Source organism: Eucyclogobius newberryi, unplaced genomic scaffold, assembly GCF_026437365.1.
Source record: "Eucyclogobius newberryi isolate DKJ021-1_F unplaced genomic scaffold, fEucNew1.0.hap1 SCAF_1, whole genome shotgun sequence".
Classification (NCBI taxonomy): domain Eukaryota; kingdom Metazoa; phylum Chordata; class Actinopteri; order Gobiiformes; family Gobiidae; genus Eucyclogobius; species Eucyclogobius newberryi.
The window spans coordinates 49,773,991-49,788,235 of record NW_027315723.1 but is presented as its reverse complement, the minus strand read 5'-3'; the positions used below and the strand labels follow the sequence as shown (position 1 = coordinate 49,788,235).

General features: G+C 49.8%; 1 protein-coding gene across 1 annotated transcript in view; it reads right to left on the bottom strand.

Moving 5' to 3' along the window:
* LOC140365540 (fibronectin type III domain-containing protein 4-like) overlaps positions 1-14,123 on the bottom strand; it is a 54,231-nt gene extending 40,108 nt beyond the window's left edge. The window contains exon 1 of the mRNA XM_072452029.1: positions 13,849-14,123. Within this exon, the coding sequence (XP_072308130.1) occupies positions 13,849-13,927 (79 nt within the window). The 5' untranslated portion in view covers positions 13,928-14,123. The remainder of the gene's footprint in view (positions 1-13,848) is intronic.
* Between the last annotated feature and the right edge of the window lie 122 nt (positions 14,124-14,245).

Sequence of the window (14,245 nt, the reverse complement as noted above, 5' to 3'; positions counted from 1 at the left end):
TGGAGTATGGAGCGCTGGCTGGAGTATGGAGCGCTGGCTGGAGTATGGAGCGCTGGCCGGAGTATGGAGCGCTGGCTGGAGTATGGAGCGCTGGCTGGAGTATGGAGCGCTGGCCGGAGTATGGAGCGCTGGCTGGAGTATGGAGCGCTGGCTGGAGTATGGAGCGCTGGCCGGAGTATGGAGCGCTGGCTGGAGTATGGAGCGCTGGCTGGAGTATGGAGCGCTGGCCGGAGTATGGAGCGCTGGCTGGAGTATGGAGCGCTGGCTGGAGTATGGAGCGCTGGCTGGAGTATGGAGCGCTGGCTGGAGTATGGAGTATGGAGCGCTGGCCGGAGTATGGAGCGCTGGCCGGAGTATGGAGCGCTGGCTGGAGTATGGAGTATGGAGCGCTGGCCGGAGCGCTGGCTGGAGTATGGAGCGCTGGCTGGAGTATGGAGCGCTGGCCGGAGTATGGAGCGCTGGCTGGAGTATGGAGCGCTGGCTGGAGTATGGAGTATGGAGCGCTGGCCGGAGCGCTGGCTGGAGTATGGAGCGCTGGCTGGAGTATGGAGCGCTGGCTGGAGTATGGAGCGCTGGCTGGAGTATGGAGTATGGAGCGCTGGCTGGAGTATGGAGCGCTGGCTGGAGTATGGAGTGCTGGCTGGAGTATGGAGCGCTGGCCGGAGTATGGAGCGCTGGCTGGAGTATGGAGCGCTGGCTGGAGTATGGAGTATGGAGCGCTGGCCGGAGCGCTGGCTGGAGTATGGAGCGCTGGCTGGAGTATGGAACGCTGGCTGGAGTATGGAGCGCTGGCCGGAGCGCTGGCTGGAGTATGGAGCGCTGGCTGGAGTATGGAGCGCTGGCTGGAGTATGGAGCGCTGGCCGGAGTATGGAGCGCTGGCTGGAGTATGGAGCGCTGGCTGGAGTATGGAGTATGGAGCGCTGGCCGGAGCGCTGGCTGGAGTATGGAGCGCTGGCTGGAGTATGGAGCGCTGGCTGGAGTATGGAGCGCTGGCCGGAGTATGGAGCGCTGGCTGGAGTATGGAGCGCTGGCTGGAGTATGGAGCGCTGGCCGGAGTATGGAGCGCTGGCCGGAGTATGGAGCGCTGGCCGGAGTATGGAGCGCTGGCTGGAGTATGGAGCGCTGGCCGGAGTATGGAGCGCTGGCTGGAGTATGGAGCGCTGGCTGGAGTATGGAGAGCTGGCTGGAGTATGGAGCGCTGGCTGGAGTATGGAGCGCTGGCCGGAGTATGGAGCGCTGGCTGGAGTATGGAGCGCTGGCTGGAGTATGGAGTATGGAGCGCTGGCCGGAGCGCTGGCTGGAGTATGGAGCGCTGGCTGGAGTATGGAGCGCTGGCCGGAGTATGGAGCGCTGGCTGGAGTATGGAGCGCTGGCTGGAGTATGGAGCGCTGGCTGGAGTATGGAGCGCTGGCCGGAGTATGGAGTATGGAGCGCTGGCTGGAGTATGGAGCGCTGGCTGGAGTATGGAGTATGGAGCGCTGGCCGGAGCGCTGGCCGGAGTATGGAGTATGGAGCGCTGGCTGGAGTATGGAGCGCTGGCTGGAGTATGGAGTATGGAGCGCTGGCCGGAGCGCTGGCTGGAGTATGGAGCGCTGGCTGGAGTATGGAGCGCTGGCTGGAGTATGGAGCGCTGGCCGGAGTATGGAGTATGGAGCGCTGACTGGAGTATGGAGCGCTGGCTGGAGTATGGAGCGATGGCTGGAGTATGGAGCGCTGGCCGGAGTATGGAGCGCTGGCTGGAGTATGGAGCGCTGGCTGGAGTATGGAGTATGGAGCGCTGGCCGGAGCGCTGGCTGGAGTATGGAGCGCTGGCTGGAGTATGGAACGCTGGCTGGAGTATGGAGCGCTGGCCGGAGCGCTGGCTGGAGTATGGAGCGCTGGCTGGAGTATGGAGCGCTGGCTGGAGTATGGAGCGCTGGCTGGAGTATGGAGCGCTGGCCGGAGTATGGAGCGCTGGCTGGAGTATGGAGCGCTGGCTGGAGTATGGAGTATGGAGCGCTGGCCGGAGCGCTGGCTGGAGTATGGAGCGCTGGCTGGAGTATGGAGCGCTGGCCGGAGTATGGAGCGCTGGCTGGAGTATGGAGCGCTGGCTGGAGTATGGAGCGCTGGCTGGAGTATGGAGCGCTGGCCGGAGTATGGAGTATGGAGCGCTGGCCGGAGTATGGAGCGCTGGCCGGAGTATGGAGCGCTGGCTGACGTACGGCTTGGCCCCCCAGCTCACTGTAAATCAGACGGGGGTAACTGATGGAGCTGATGGAGCGAGACAGAATAATCTGGGTAATGGCCCCAGCGCAGGCCGTGATGGATGAGCGTCTCTGCACCAGTTTACTCCAGACACTCACGGGCCAAGCGTCCTAATGAAGATACAGTACGGCTCCCGAACGGACACGTGTTACATCAGAGATCCATCAGAAGGGACTTGGCAGCAACATCACGCAGTCTCCGTAGAAACATAGTCAAAGTTTTCCAGAGCGTTCCAGACCTTCCTCGAAGGGAAATAATTGCTTTATTGTGCAATTTAGTACATTTTAATCAATGTTGAGATGGTCATTTCTAATCGTCAGTGAGTTCAGACTTCAGAGAAAGATTATCCACTATTTACTATGACTACAAAATCAAACCAAATGCCGGATCAATACACAAGAATAAATGCTGATGATGTGATTCCTTCTGTAGCCGAGCACTCTGGCCTCAAAGCCAGAGGGTGGAGGGTTTGACTCCCAGGCCAGGCTCTTCCATGCATGTTTCTCCCTGGGTCTGGGTGGCTTTCTCTGGTTACGTTTCCCACATCAACCCAAACATGCAAAAATCCTCCTGACCAAGCCAAGCTCAAAGTTCTGGAGATGGTCCCAGGGCCCCGCATCGACCACTGCTCCTGACGAGAGGCCCCGGTGTCATTGAAGCACGGGTCAAACGTCCACGACATCATGTTGCAGCGTGATAATACAGATAATGTAAGGATTCACACACCATATCTATCCTGACATGTCACGCCTGTGAAGTGGGACGGATTATTCATATTTACATGAATTGCTCAATTTGACAGATTTTGACTTTTGACAATATTTGAGAGGTATGGGTGTTTTGTGTAGATCATTTTTATTGTTCTCTGAACTACACACGCAGAACACACACAATAAGACCTTTTATAACAAAAACAGCAGCATTATTAAATAATAATAAAAATAATTATTATTGTTATCATTATAAATGCAAAATTAATATTAATTATTAAAGTATTTCTGATTTTAATCAATAAAACATGCGGAAATGGGTGCAAAAATATAAGTGTTGCCTTGATATTTTTGTGTTTTTAAGAACCAGGGTTTAGGGGCCGGGGTAAGATGCAGCAGACGGGTCACGGGTCCCAGAGCAGGGTGAGGACGCCGGCTCGGACTACCTGACCCGCGATCGCTCCGTTCGTACGGGATAGTCCGTTTGCAAGGGGGGAGACTCTTCACACTCCAGGGGACTAAATCTATTTCTCAGTTCCATGTCTCCAGTGGTAATTGATGGCCCCTGGCAACATTGCGGGACCCGACCTCAGTCCATGGGCCAGACTTGACAGGAGTGGAGAATATATGAGCTTTGGGCGTGGCTTCCTGCTGGATCCAGCGGCGCTCTGTCACGGCACCGGGGGCTGATGAGGAGGGCCGTCAGGACTCGGAGGCGGAGCTAACTGTGCACTGGGAGCCGCGGCTCCCAGTGCACAGTTAGCGCACAGTTAGCGCACAGTCCCTGAGTAGGACTGTGCACAGTTAGTGCACAGTCCTACTCAGGATCACGCCCTAATCACGAACCTCTTGGATTTTTGCTGTTCGAGCTCTGCAACTTTTTGGCTCAGTCCTGAGGAGGTGAGTGAAGGCGTAGCTCATCTGTGGCCTTAGCTCCATGTTAGCTCACTGTCCTTCAGGCATCCAGAGGTTAAAAACAGCTGATCCAGATAAAAACAGGAAGAAACCAAAATCTGTCCTGGGTTCAGCCGAGACACTGATGCATGCGCAACAATTATGACAACAGAAAATCCCCTCCTGATTGAACTTGATTGTTTCAGTTCTAAACTTCTTTTTTCATGGCAGTTGGATTCAGATCAGACCAGTTTCCCTCAGAACTGTCGAATGGTGAAACGACTCCTTTTGAACCCCTGTGGTCTTCTCTGAAGGCTGCACATCTGTAACTTAGACCTCTGCTGGGGCTCATTTACAAGAGGGTCCAAAACACATCATCGACAGACATCGTTACACGTACAACACAACAGGCCATATTCAGATCACAGTTTACAAGACACGGACAGGACGAGCTTCCTCCCATGAATGCCTTTGTAGATACACAAACTTACTGAGAGTTTAAAGTAAAATGACTTGAAGAATTAGGTCTATATCATAAGCAGTTTATTCAACTTTATTTTCCCAAGAGACAGATTGTTCAGAGGCCCCTGGGACGGAGGTGCACAACATGCACACAAATAACAACTGATAGATTCGATGTTTTTGTGAAAACTAACATACAAAATGCTTGATAAATATTGCTTTGCAAAATTGCACTTCCAGGACTGAACCAGGACTAACCCAGAATCAAAAACAGGTCTAAAGAAGAATCAAACAAGGACTAAACCCAGGGCCGGCCCAAGCCTTCAGGGGGCCCTAAGCGAAAACATTTTTGGGGGCCCCTCATCACGTCATCAGAATCAGTTTTATTGCCATTGTCAGTAAACAATTCACATATGGGAACTTTCTTCAACGCAAACAAAGCGCACCAAAACTCCAGGGCATCTGTTTGCCAGTTAGTTTATTCTCAGCGCCTCACAAGCTCAAATATTGATAACTTAAATCCCACAATGCAACTTGGTATTCCGCTGACATCACCTCTACTCCCTGTACAAATAACACACGTCCCAGATATGTTTTTGGGGGTATTTGGGGGGGTTAAGGGTCGACAGCCACATTAGCACATTAGTTTAAATTAATGAACAGGGGGGTCTTCTTTTTTGGGTCTTCTGCTGCATTTTAATGTGGTCCAGCCGGCTAAAGTAAGAGTAAAATGTTGAGGTTGTAATGCAATAAAATGATGATGTGATGAAACTGTGCCAAGAGAAAATGATTAAAGCCAGTTATTAATACAATAGTGTACTTAATTACTCAATACAATATTGGCTATGAAAAATAATTATGATCAAATAGATTCATTTTAACTGAAAATGTAAAAGTAATAGTTATCCTTACTCATTTATCTTTTACTGCTCCCAACTGTTCCTTCTTGCCAAAGTGACAAAACAAGTTATATTAAATTAAACAAATGGCATAAGCGTTGCTTGATTAACAATTAACACTGATAAAACAGTGCAAACATGTTATTCCCAGAGAATGAACAGAACTAGAAGTGAAGGTCCAAACCTAGCTATAGTGAAGAGACTGTGTTTCTGCAACTTTGCCACTTTTATATAAAAATATATAGTATTATTCTATAACAAACGTAATCATAATATGTCTGGTTATGTTTCACTATCAATTTATTATAATTTATAACAAATAGTCTAATGATGCTTTTTAAATAAATTGAAATGTTTTATTGCTCTATTAAAAGTGAATTACAATATAAATGTTTGTTCTGATCAGAACATCACACACTGGACTCTGTGTGAAACAATGCTGCGATGTGATTGGCTGATGCATAAACCTTTACATTCCTCTCATTCCACTTTAAGAAGTCAAAGTAAAACAGACATGACGAGTCACGATTGATCTCACACATGGTGATGTGAGAGAGAGGGACGCAAACTCAAACCGCTCATCTCTAACTGAGGCTGCACAGGGGCCCGGGACAGGGGCCCGGGACAGGGGCCGCACACTGTTCACTCCAAAGTCTCACGTCAGAGGTTCTGGACGAGACGGCGCTCGTCCGAACCGGATCTCCGCCTCTTTGTGACCCGGGGCATAGACGCCCCTCACCGGCCTCACCTGCAGCTAACACTACGGGGCTGGTGTAAATGTGAAGCTTATTATCTTTCATTCACACATATTATTGTGCGCGGGGCAGAGCTCTCGTCGCCTCCAGCCTGAGCGAACGTGACAGACTCGTGTTGTTTCAAACAGCAGCATTAACCGTCTCTTTGTAAGAGAAGTTCAATACCTGGAGAGTGTTGTTGAGTTTGCAGTTTCTTTACATCGTCAAGAAGTTTCTTCTTTCGTTTTTCGGCACCAGGAGATATATTCCTCTGGACATGAGGACCACGCAGGGACCACGTTCTGTTGTGTTTATGTTTTGCTCTTGTTCTGCTCGCGCACAATGAAGTTGCCCAATCAGCGCAGGTTTGGTGTCTCGGTTGCCAGATTGTCATGTGCGTTATATGTTACAGTTGTGTGCGCTGCCGCGCCAGCAGCGCTACTACACTAGTGGCGCACGCTGCGCTTGCACTTCTCATAAGACGGATTGCCAGATTGGGGGCCCTACTAACGCCTCGGGGCCCTACGCGGCTGCTTAGTTCGCTTATAGGCTGGGCCGGCCCTGACTAAACCAAGACCAAACCAGCTCTAAACTAGTGCAAACCCAGGATTAAACAAGTAAATATTCTTACTTTTTTTTTTTTCAATATTCCTAAAATGGGTCGTGGGCCAGAATAAATCGCTTGGAGGGCCTGATTGGGCCCCCGGGCCTTATGTTGAATAGCCCTAGTTTATTATCTTTGGTGAGTGGTTTAGTTAACTTCAAATAGCTCAAAGAAGTCACAGACAAAACACTTTATGTGTCAATCCCCTTGAGAAAAGGGGTCTCCAAACTCAAAAGTCACATTTAATTCTGACTCGATGTTCTGCTTCCATAAAAGCTGACATTTCCTTATCTGCCAAGTCCATCCAATCACATCAGTTGAGCGCGTGACACAGCGCGTGACACAGCGCTTGTTTCATCTGACAGCTGATATATGGCAGGAGCTATTAGCGCTGCCAAATTATTTATTGCTTTGCGCTCGGAGATAAATGTACTTTTATGACGACTTGAGAGTCTAACAACTCGGGGAAGGGTTTTGAAGACGCGCTGAGCAGCGAGGAGATGTCAGAATGTGGCCCCGGGAGGCTCGTCGGAGCACTGGCCCCTCAGGCTCCACTGCTCCACTCCATCTGCTCCTCGTTTATTTCCCCGTACGCTCGGATGTGACTCTCCAGCGCAATTTGGGCAGATCTAACGGGAACTTCTCAGGTCACACACGGATAATAAGACTGAAGTGAGACCTTTGACCGTGACGGTAAGAGGGGCTGTCAATTCATTAAAGAGAAACAAAGAATCGTGAGACAAAATACTACATCCGTTCTACCGTTGTCTTATCTAAAGAGTGTTCCTGTTAGCATCTTTTAAGTCATTCATATACAAGCACTCTCTCTCCCCTCCTGTCCTCTTTCTAAAGCAGCGGCAGCAGTATTCTCTCCCCGACCACATCCAGGGTCACGGCTCCAGAAGATAGTTTCCTCACAACTGGTCACATTCTATCGGAATATAATATTTAATACAGATGCGGGCGAAAATAAGTACAGTTATAATACAGAGAGATCTGGTCGTCGAGGCCCCTGTCGTCGACTGCCGCCCAGATCTCTGGACACTGAGACTAACTCTGGGGACATGGAACGTCACCTCGCTGGGGGGGAAAGAGCCTGAGCTTGTGCGGGAGGTTGAGCGATACCGACTAGATATAATCAGCCTCACCTCCAGCACAGTTTGGGCTCTGGAACCATCTCCTCGAGAGGGGCTGGACGCTCCACTTCTCTGGTGTTGCCCGAGGGGAGAGGCGGGGCTGGTGTGGGCTTATAGTCCCTCAGCCGCCATGTGTTGGACTTCACCCCAGCGACGAGAGGGTCACGTCCCTCCCCCTTTCGGGTGGGGGACAGGTCTCTCACTGTTGTGTCGGCCTACGGGCCAAACAGCAGTGCAGAGTACCCGGCCTTCTTGGAGTCCATGGGAGGGGTTCTGGACAATGCACCAACCGGCGACTTCAACGCCCACATGGGCAATGACAGTGACCGGGGAAGAACGGCTTCCCCGATCTGAACCCCAGCGGTGTTCAGTTATTGGACTTCTGTGCTAGCCATGGATTGTCCATAACGAACACCATGTTTAAGCACAAGGGTGTCCATCAGTGCACATGGCACCAGGACACAGGCCGGAGGTCAATGATCGACTTTGTTGTCATGTCATCTGACCTCCGGCCGCGTGTCTTGAACACTCGGGTGAAGAGAGGAGCAGAGCTGTCAACCGATCACCACCTGGTGGTGAGTTGGATCCGCTGGTGGAGGAGGAAGCCGGACAGACTTGGCAGGCCCAATTGTGAGGGTCTGTTGGGAACATCTTGCAGAGCCCTCTGTCAGTAGGGAATTCAACTCGCACCTCCGGGAGAGCTTCTCCCATGTCCCGGGGGAGGCTGGGGACATTGAGTCCGAGTGGACCATGTTCTCCGCCTCCATTATTGATGCGGCTGCTCGGAGCTGTGGTCGCAAGGTCTCCGGTGCCTGTCGTGGCAGCAAACCACGAACCCGGTGGTGGACACCGGAAGTAAGGGATGCCGTCAGACTGAAGAAGGAGGCCTATCAGGCCATTCTGGCTTGTAGGTCTCCAACAGGTATCGGCAGGCCAAGCGGGCCGCAGCTCGTGCTGTCGCAAAGGCACAAATCCGGGCCTGGGAGGAGTTCGGTCGGCCCCAAAGAAATTCTGGCTAAAGGTCCGGCGCCTCAGGAGGGGGAAGCAGTGCTTCACCAACACCGTTTACGGTGCGGGTGGAGACCTGTTGACCTCGACTGGGGATGTCGTCGGACGGTGGAAGGAATACTTTGAGGACCTCCTTAATCCCACCGTCACTCAGGGGCTGGCTCGCCCATCACCCAAACTGAAGTTACTGAGGTTGTTCGCAAACTCCTCAGTGGCAGGGCTCCGGGGGTGGATGAGATCCGCCCTGAGTACCTAAAGTATCTGGATGTTGTAGGACTGTCTTGGCTGTGGTGGTCCCTCTGTTCAAGAAGGGGGACCGGAGGGTGTGTTCCAACTACAGAGGGATCACACTCCTCAGCCTCCCCATAAGGTCTATTGCAGGTCCTGGAGAGGAGGAGGTGGAGAATCTGACCGATAGTGGAACTTCGGATTCAGGAGGAGCAGAGTGGTTTTGGTCCTGGTCGTGGAACATTGGACCAGCTCGAGACTCTCCATCGGGTGAGTCTGATACAGTCTGTTGCCCTCTGAGGTCATGAACTCAGACGGAGAGCGTTATGTTCCTCGTTACGCTCAAAAAATCTCCCATCTGTGGTTATGACATCATCACAATTTAATTTATTCATCATTTATGCATACAGGGGAAGCCAAACGAGAGAAACTTTCCTTTTCGTTGTTTCCCTGTCAAATACAAAATACAAAGAAAACAAAGAAACGATGAGATCCCGATAATAAAAGTCTGTTCAGTGACGTCGCCTGATCTAGGGTCTGTTTCTACACTTTCCACAGCACTTTGTTCATTAAACAGTGACTGTTTAAGTCCATCCTGTTTGGAACATGAAATATCACAAATCTTATTACAATATAAAATGATAGGGTGGCTTATAATATGTGATCCATATTGGTCAAGGCTGCAAACAAAAGTGAATGAAGAGGTTTTTGCCTTTTCTACTTCGTATTATAATTGTAGTATAATCATTACAGTCCATATACGTGATGATGAACAATCTTTAAAGCTTTGTCAGCACACACACTGTACAAATTCATATTACTCCAGACACATTAGTTTATGGGTCAGGACACTTACTTAAGACTTATTGATTATATAGTTCCATTTTTCATTAGCCAAAAAGCTTGAACTAATATTTTCTGAAAGCCCAAATCCTTTGAAATCAATCGAAATAAGATTAAGACTTTTATAAGGATACAAATCTGGAATGTGACTTGCTGAACCATCAACACGGTTCATATTTTGGGAGAGTGGTTCTTGAAATGCAAATGTTGGCATTGTGAGCGTGCACATGTTAAGCTCTTCATTGGCCTGATCGATGCCGTGGGCTATAAAGGAGGATTAGAGGCTGACATGGAGCCAGAGGAGCAGCTTTACATAGTCGAGGTGGGACACGGGGGGCCAGTGGTCAGAAGATTTAAGTGGCATCACAAGGAGGCCCATGAATATGAATGACTTTCTCAGAAATTCCTGCTCTCCATGATTTACTATGCTACGCGTACAGTACACAATGCAATCAAGGGTGAAATATCATGAGAGCTAAACTCAGCAAGGTCACAGCAGTGTAAGAGTTTATTCAACATAAAACTGTGAAAGAAACACACATCGAAAGAGGTTTATCTTTAATTGGCATCATCATTATAACTATCACAGTCAAATGTTTGTTATAAATGGCAATGTCTTGGGTCTGAAATGAGTAAAACCCTGTCTCAACCCATTCATATACACAGGGGAAACACAGCATTTAGTTTTTGCTCCCATTATATATTACACTATATACACAAAAGCCCTGTGTGTGAGTGAGCACTTTCCCTCCTCACAGGTTTGGCATGTCAAGAGTCTTTCATTCACCTTTATAAGGTTTGCGCAGCTCAGAGCTCACTTTCATCCCCAGGAATAGAGCGTGTGTCTGTGGGCTTTTCCCAGTCTAAACTAAGACTAAACCAAGACTAAACCAGGTCCAGAACCTGGAGATGCTGAGCACAGAATACGCCGCACACATCTCGGCTTATAAACTGTACTTGTGATCCATAAACGAGGGCAGCAGCAGCAGCAGAGCCTCGGGAGCGGGTGGTCCTGAAGCCCACACCCCCAGACTGCTGTGATGACCCGCATTAGTCCCCGTGCTAGGCCTCTGAGCCCTCCAGCGTGGAGAGTTTACAGGCAGAGATGTGCGTCACCGTGTGGCACTTGCATCGCCACCAGCTCAGTCTCAGTTTCCACGGTGATCGGAGCGTATGACCTCGAGATGATGCCAATTTAACCGGAATAAACCAAGACCAGGTCCAGGACTCAAGGACTGCATGAGTCGCGTGCAGCACCGTTACACAGCTGGACACCTGCATGCTCGGTGGGACGCTGCGTGGTCCGGAGGGCGTGAGGTCAGAGCACACTGTGGTCAGCGTCTGACCGTACGTGCGGATCTCGTGACGCGCGGATCTCTGTGCCAGTTTTACTCCGACTGGGACAAGGATTCTGGGTGAATGTGATGACGACGGTGGAGATTTATCCAGTTTACCAAACAGAGGTTCCTCTCTGAGCTGAGCACCTGAAAGTGTGCATGGTCCAGTCTGGTCCAGTCTGGTCCAGTCTGGTCCAGTCTGGTCCAGTCTGGTCCAGGCCGCGCAGTGACAGGGGTCAGACACCGGGAGGAGGAGGTGTCCTTAGAGCTTTAAGAGCTGAGTGTGTAACGGCGCTGAGCCTTTATGTGTTTATGTACACGACTGTTTTCATGATTATATCATTTTTGTAATTTATGCTCATGAAGGTTTTTTATTGTGATTATCTTTTCCATGTGGAGAAAGTAATATGACTCCAGGAAATGTCGGGTCGCGGGGGCAGCAGTCTGAGCAGGGACTCCCAGACTTCCTCTCCCCAGACACTTCCTCCAACTCCTCCGGAGGGATCCCGAGGCGTTCCCAGGCCAGCCGAGAGACATAGTCTCCCCTGAAACACCTCCCCAGGGAGGCGCCCAGGAGGCATCCGGAACAGATGCCCGAGCCACCTCAGCTGGCTCCTCTCGACGTGGAGGAGCAGCGGCTCTACTCCGAGCTCCCCCCGTGTGGCCGAGCTCCTCACCTTATCTCTAAGGGAGCACCCGGCGGAGGAAACTCATTTCAACCGCTTGTATCCGCGATCTTGTTCTTTCGGTCATTGCCCAAAGCTCATGACCATAGGTGAGGTCAGGAACGTAGACCGACCGGTAAATCGAGAGCTTTGCCTTTCGGCTCAGCTCCCTCTTTACCACAACAGTCGATGCAGCGACTGCATCACTGCAGCCGCTGCACCGATCCAACTGTCAATCACACGCTCCATCCTTCACTCACTCGTGAACAAGACCCCGAGATACTTGAACTCCTCCACTTGGGGCAAGGACCCCCCCACCCACCTGGAGAGGGCAAGCCACCTTTTTCCGGTTGAGAACCATGGCCTCTGATTTGGAGCTGATTCTCATCCCAGACGCTTCACACTCGGCTCAAACCGTCCCAGTGCTGCAGGTCCAGGTTTTTAGTGCACTATTGAAGTTTATTAGTTAAGATTCAAGCCTTTCCCAGAATGGACCACACCACGCCCTCAATTTGGTTCACTCCGCTTCTTATTTTGAAATAATCACACCTCTTGTTTAGAATTCCAGCTCCTGTGAATTGCACCGGCGCAAGATCTCAGGAAATGAGCTCCTCCAGTGGCCTGGGGGCCAAATACGGCCCAGAGGGTCTTCTTATTGTGGCCAGCCTAAGGCACATCGGCGCAATATTTAAGAAGTCAGTATCTTGATATGTTACACCTGTGAGGTGGATCATGAAGTGCTCATTAAAACACATTTGTGAACAATAGTTCACAAATGTCACTCGCAAAACCAAACGTGTTTAATTTTTTTCAGGGTAAATGCACTCTTTCCCCCCCTTTATTGTTTCTCCCCCTTCACCTCCACCTTCTCTGCAGCAGCAGAACCTTCACTTACCTCAGCCTCTCCTGATGCTAAGCCAAAGGGACGATATAAACCCAACATAACCTGCCAGCGGATGTTTAACTTCATCCATTCAACAGGAAGGTGGGTGTCTTTTTATTAAGCAGCGCGCATCACATAGACTGTAACTGAGTTAAAAATGTAATCATTTAAATATTTGCTTTATATAATTTGGAGGGAGTAAAAATCTAAATAATCTCGACAGTTATTTTCTGCTAAACAAAAATGGAATCATCTTCATTCATGCTTCTCGTAACATTGATATTCTGGCCGAGATAATACATCTGTCTACAATGGGGACAAAAAAGCCACTTGAAAACAAAATCTCTTAAATAAAATGTTTCTTCACAAATGTGATAAGAACACGTCCCTCACATTGTTATTATCCCTGCATTTCCCATCCGCACCACACCAAACACAGAGATGCTTCTACTGTGACAGTAATGGCCATTTCCCACATCTCTATTTTGACATGATGTGCTTTTCTCTTTCTGCATACGAGACGTTTCAGCCTGCTCCTGTCTTGAGCAGATGGATCAGAGCCGGGAGAGTGAGCGTAACCCCGGTAACAGAGACAAGATCATGCAGCAGAGTTCAAATGTGAGTTCAGAGGAGCTTCTACCGACACAAAGTCATACAGCCTCACCAAGAATACCTCAGGATACAAAGTACCCTGAACGATGCTTCTATGCGGTTACCATGGAATCCCCCGCACTTCAGTTCATCTGAAGGGACGTCCATGAAACCCTTGTCACTGCACACGACGGACTCTGCTTTAAATGACTAATTCTACAACTGTGGGACATTATTAAGAGAGAATAAGAGGTTCAGAACCATTAGTCCACATCCTATGTCCAAGTATTATGCAACGTATAAGAGCTGAAATCAATATCAACTAATGTGACTAATATATGACAAACTAACGGTCTGGATTATACGGGCTATAAAACAAATGCCAAAAGTCAATTAAGAAATATAACTGCCGCCTAATGCCATTAGTTAAAGCTCTATATTTTCTTCAAATTGTGACAAAACAAAGACATTTACAGGTATGTAATAGCAACTTTATTTTATTAATATGTAACTAAACTAGTACAAATGAAGGTGTTTAATGATGGCCCATGCCACTGTGTCAGGCGACGTTTGAATGGTCAGAGGAAATGACCGCAGTGTGCCACTTACTTGCCACCACCTGGTCCACGGCGAGGCAGGAGGTCAGCAGCAGCATCATCCCGGCGGACAGGTGCACGGCGGCGGTCATGCTGGTGCCCTTTTCCCCGCCTGTCGACCTTCTCCACTTCTCCTCCTCCGCCTCCTCCTCCTCCTCCTTCTTCTCCTTCTTCTTTACACACAAACTTCACCCTTCCCGCGAGGTCGCCACAGGGTCCCCGCAGCCTTTCATGCCAAACTAACAATCATGTGTAGTTATCATGTATTAAAAAGCCTGAAAAAAAGAAACAAACTGAATTCCAGCAGGTCGGACACGGCTCCTGAGGAGACGCAAACAGGTTGTTCTGTCTCTTCTGACCGCGCGTCGCCTCCAGCTGTGTCCGCTTTACAAAATGGCTTCTATTTAATA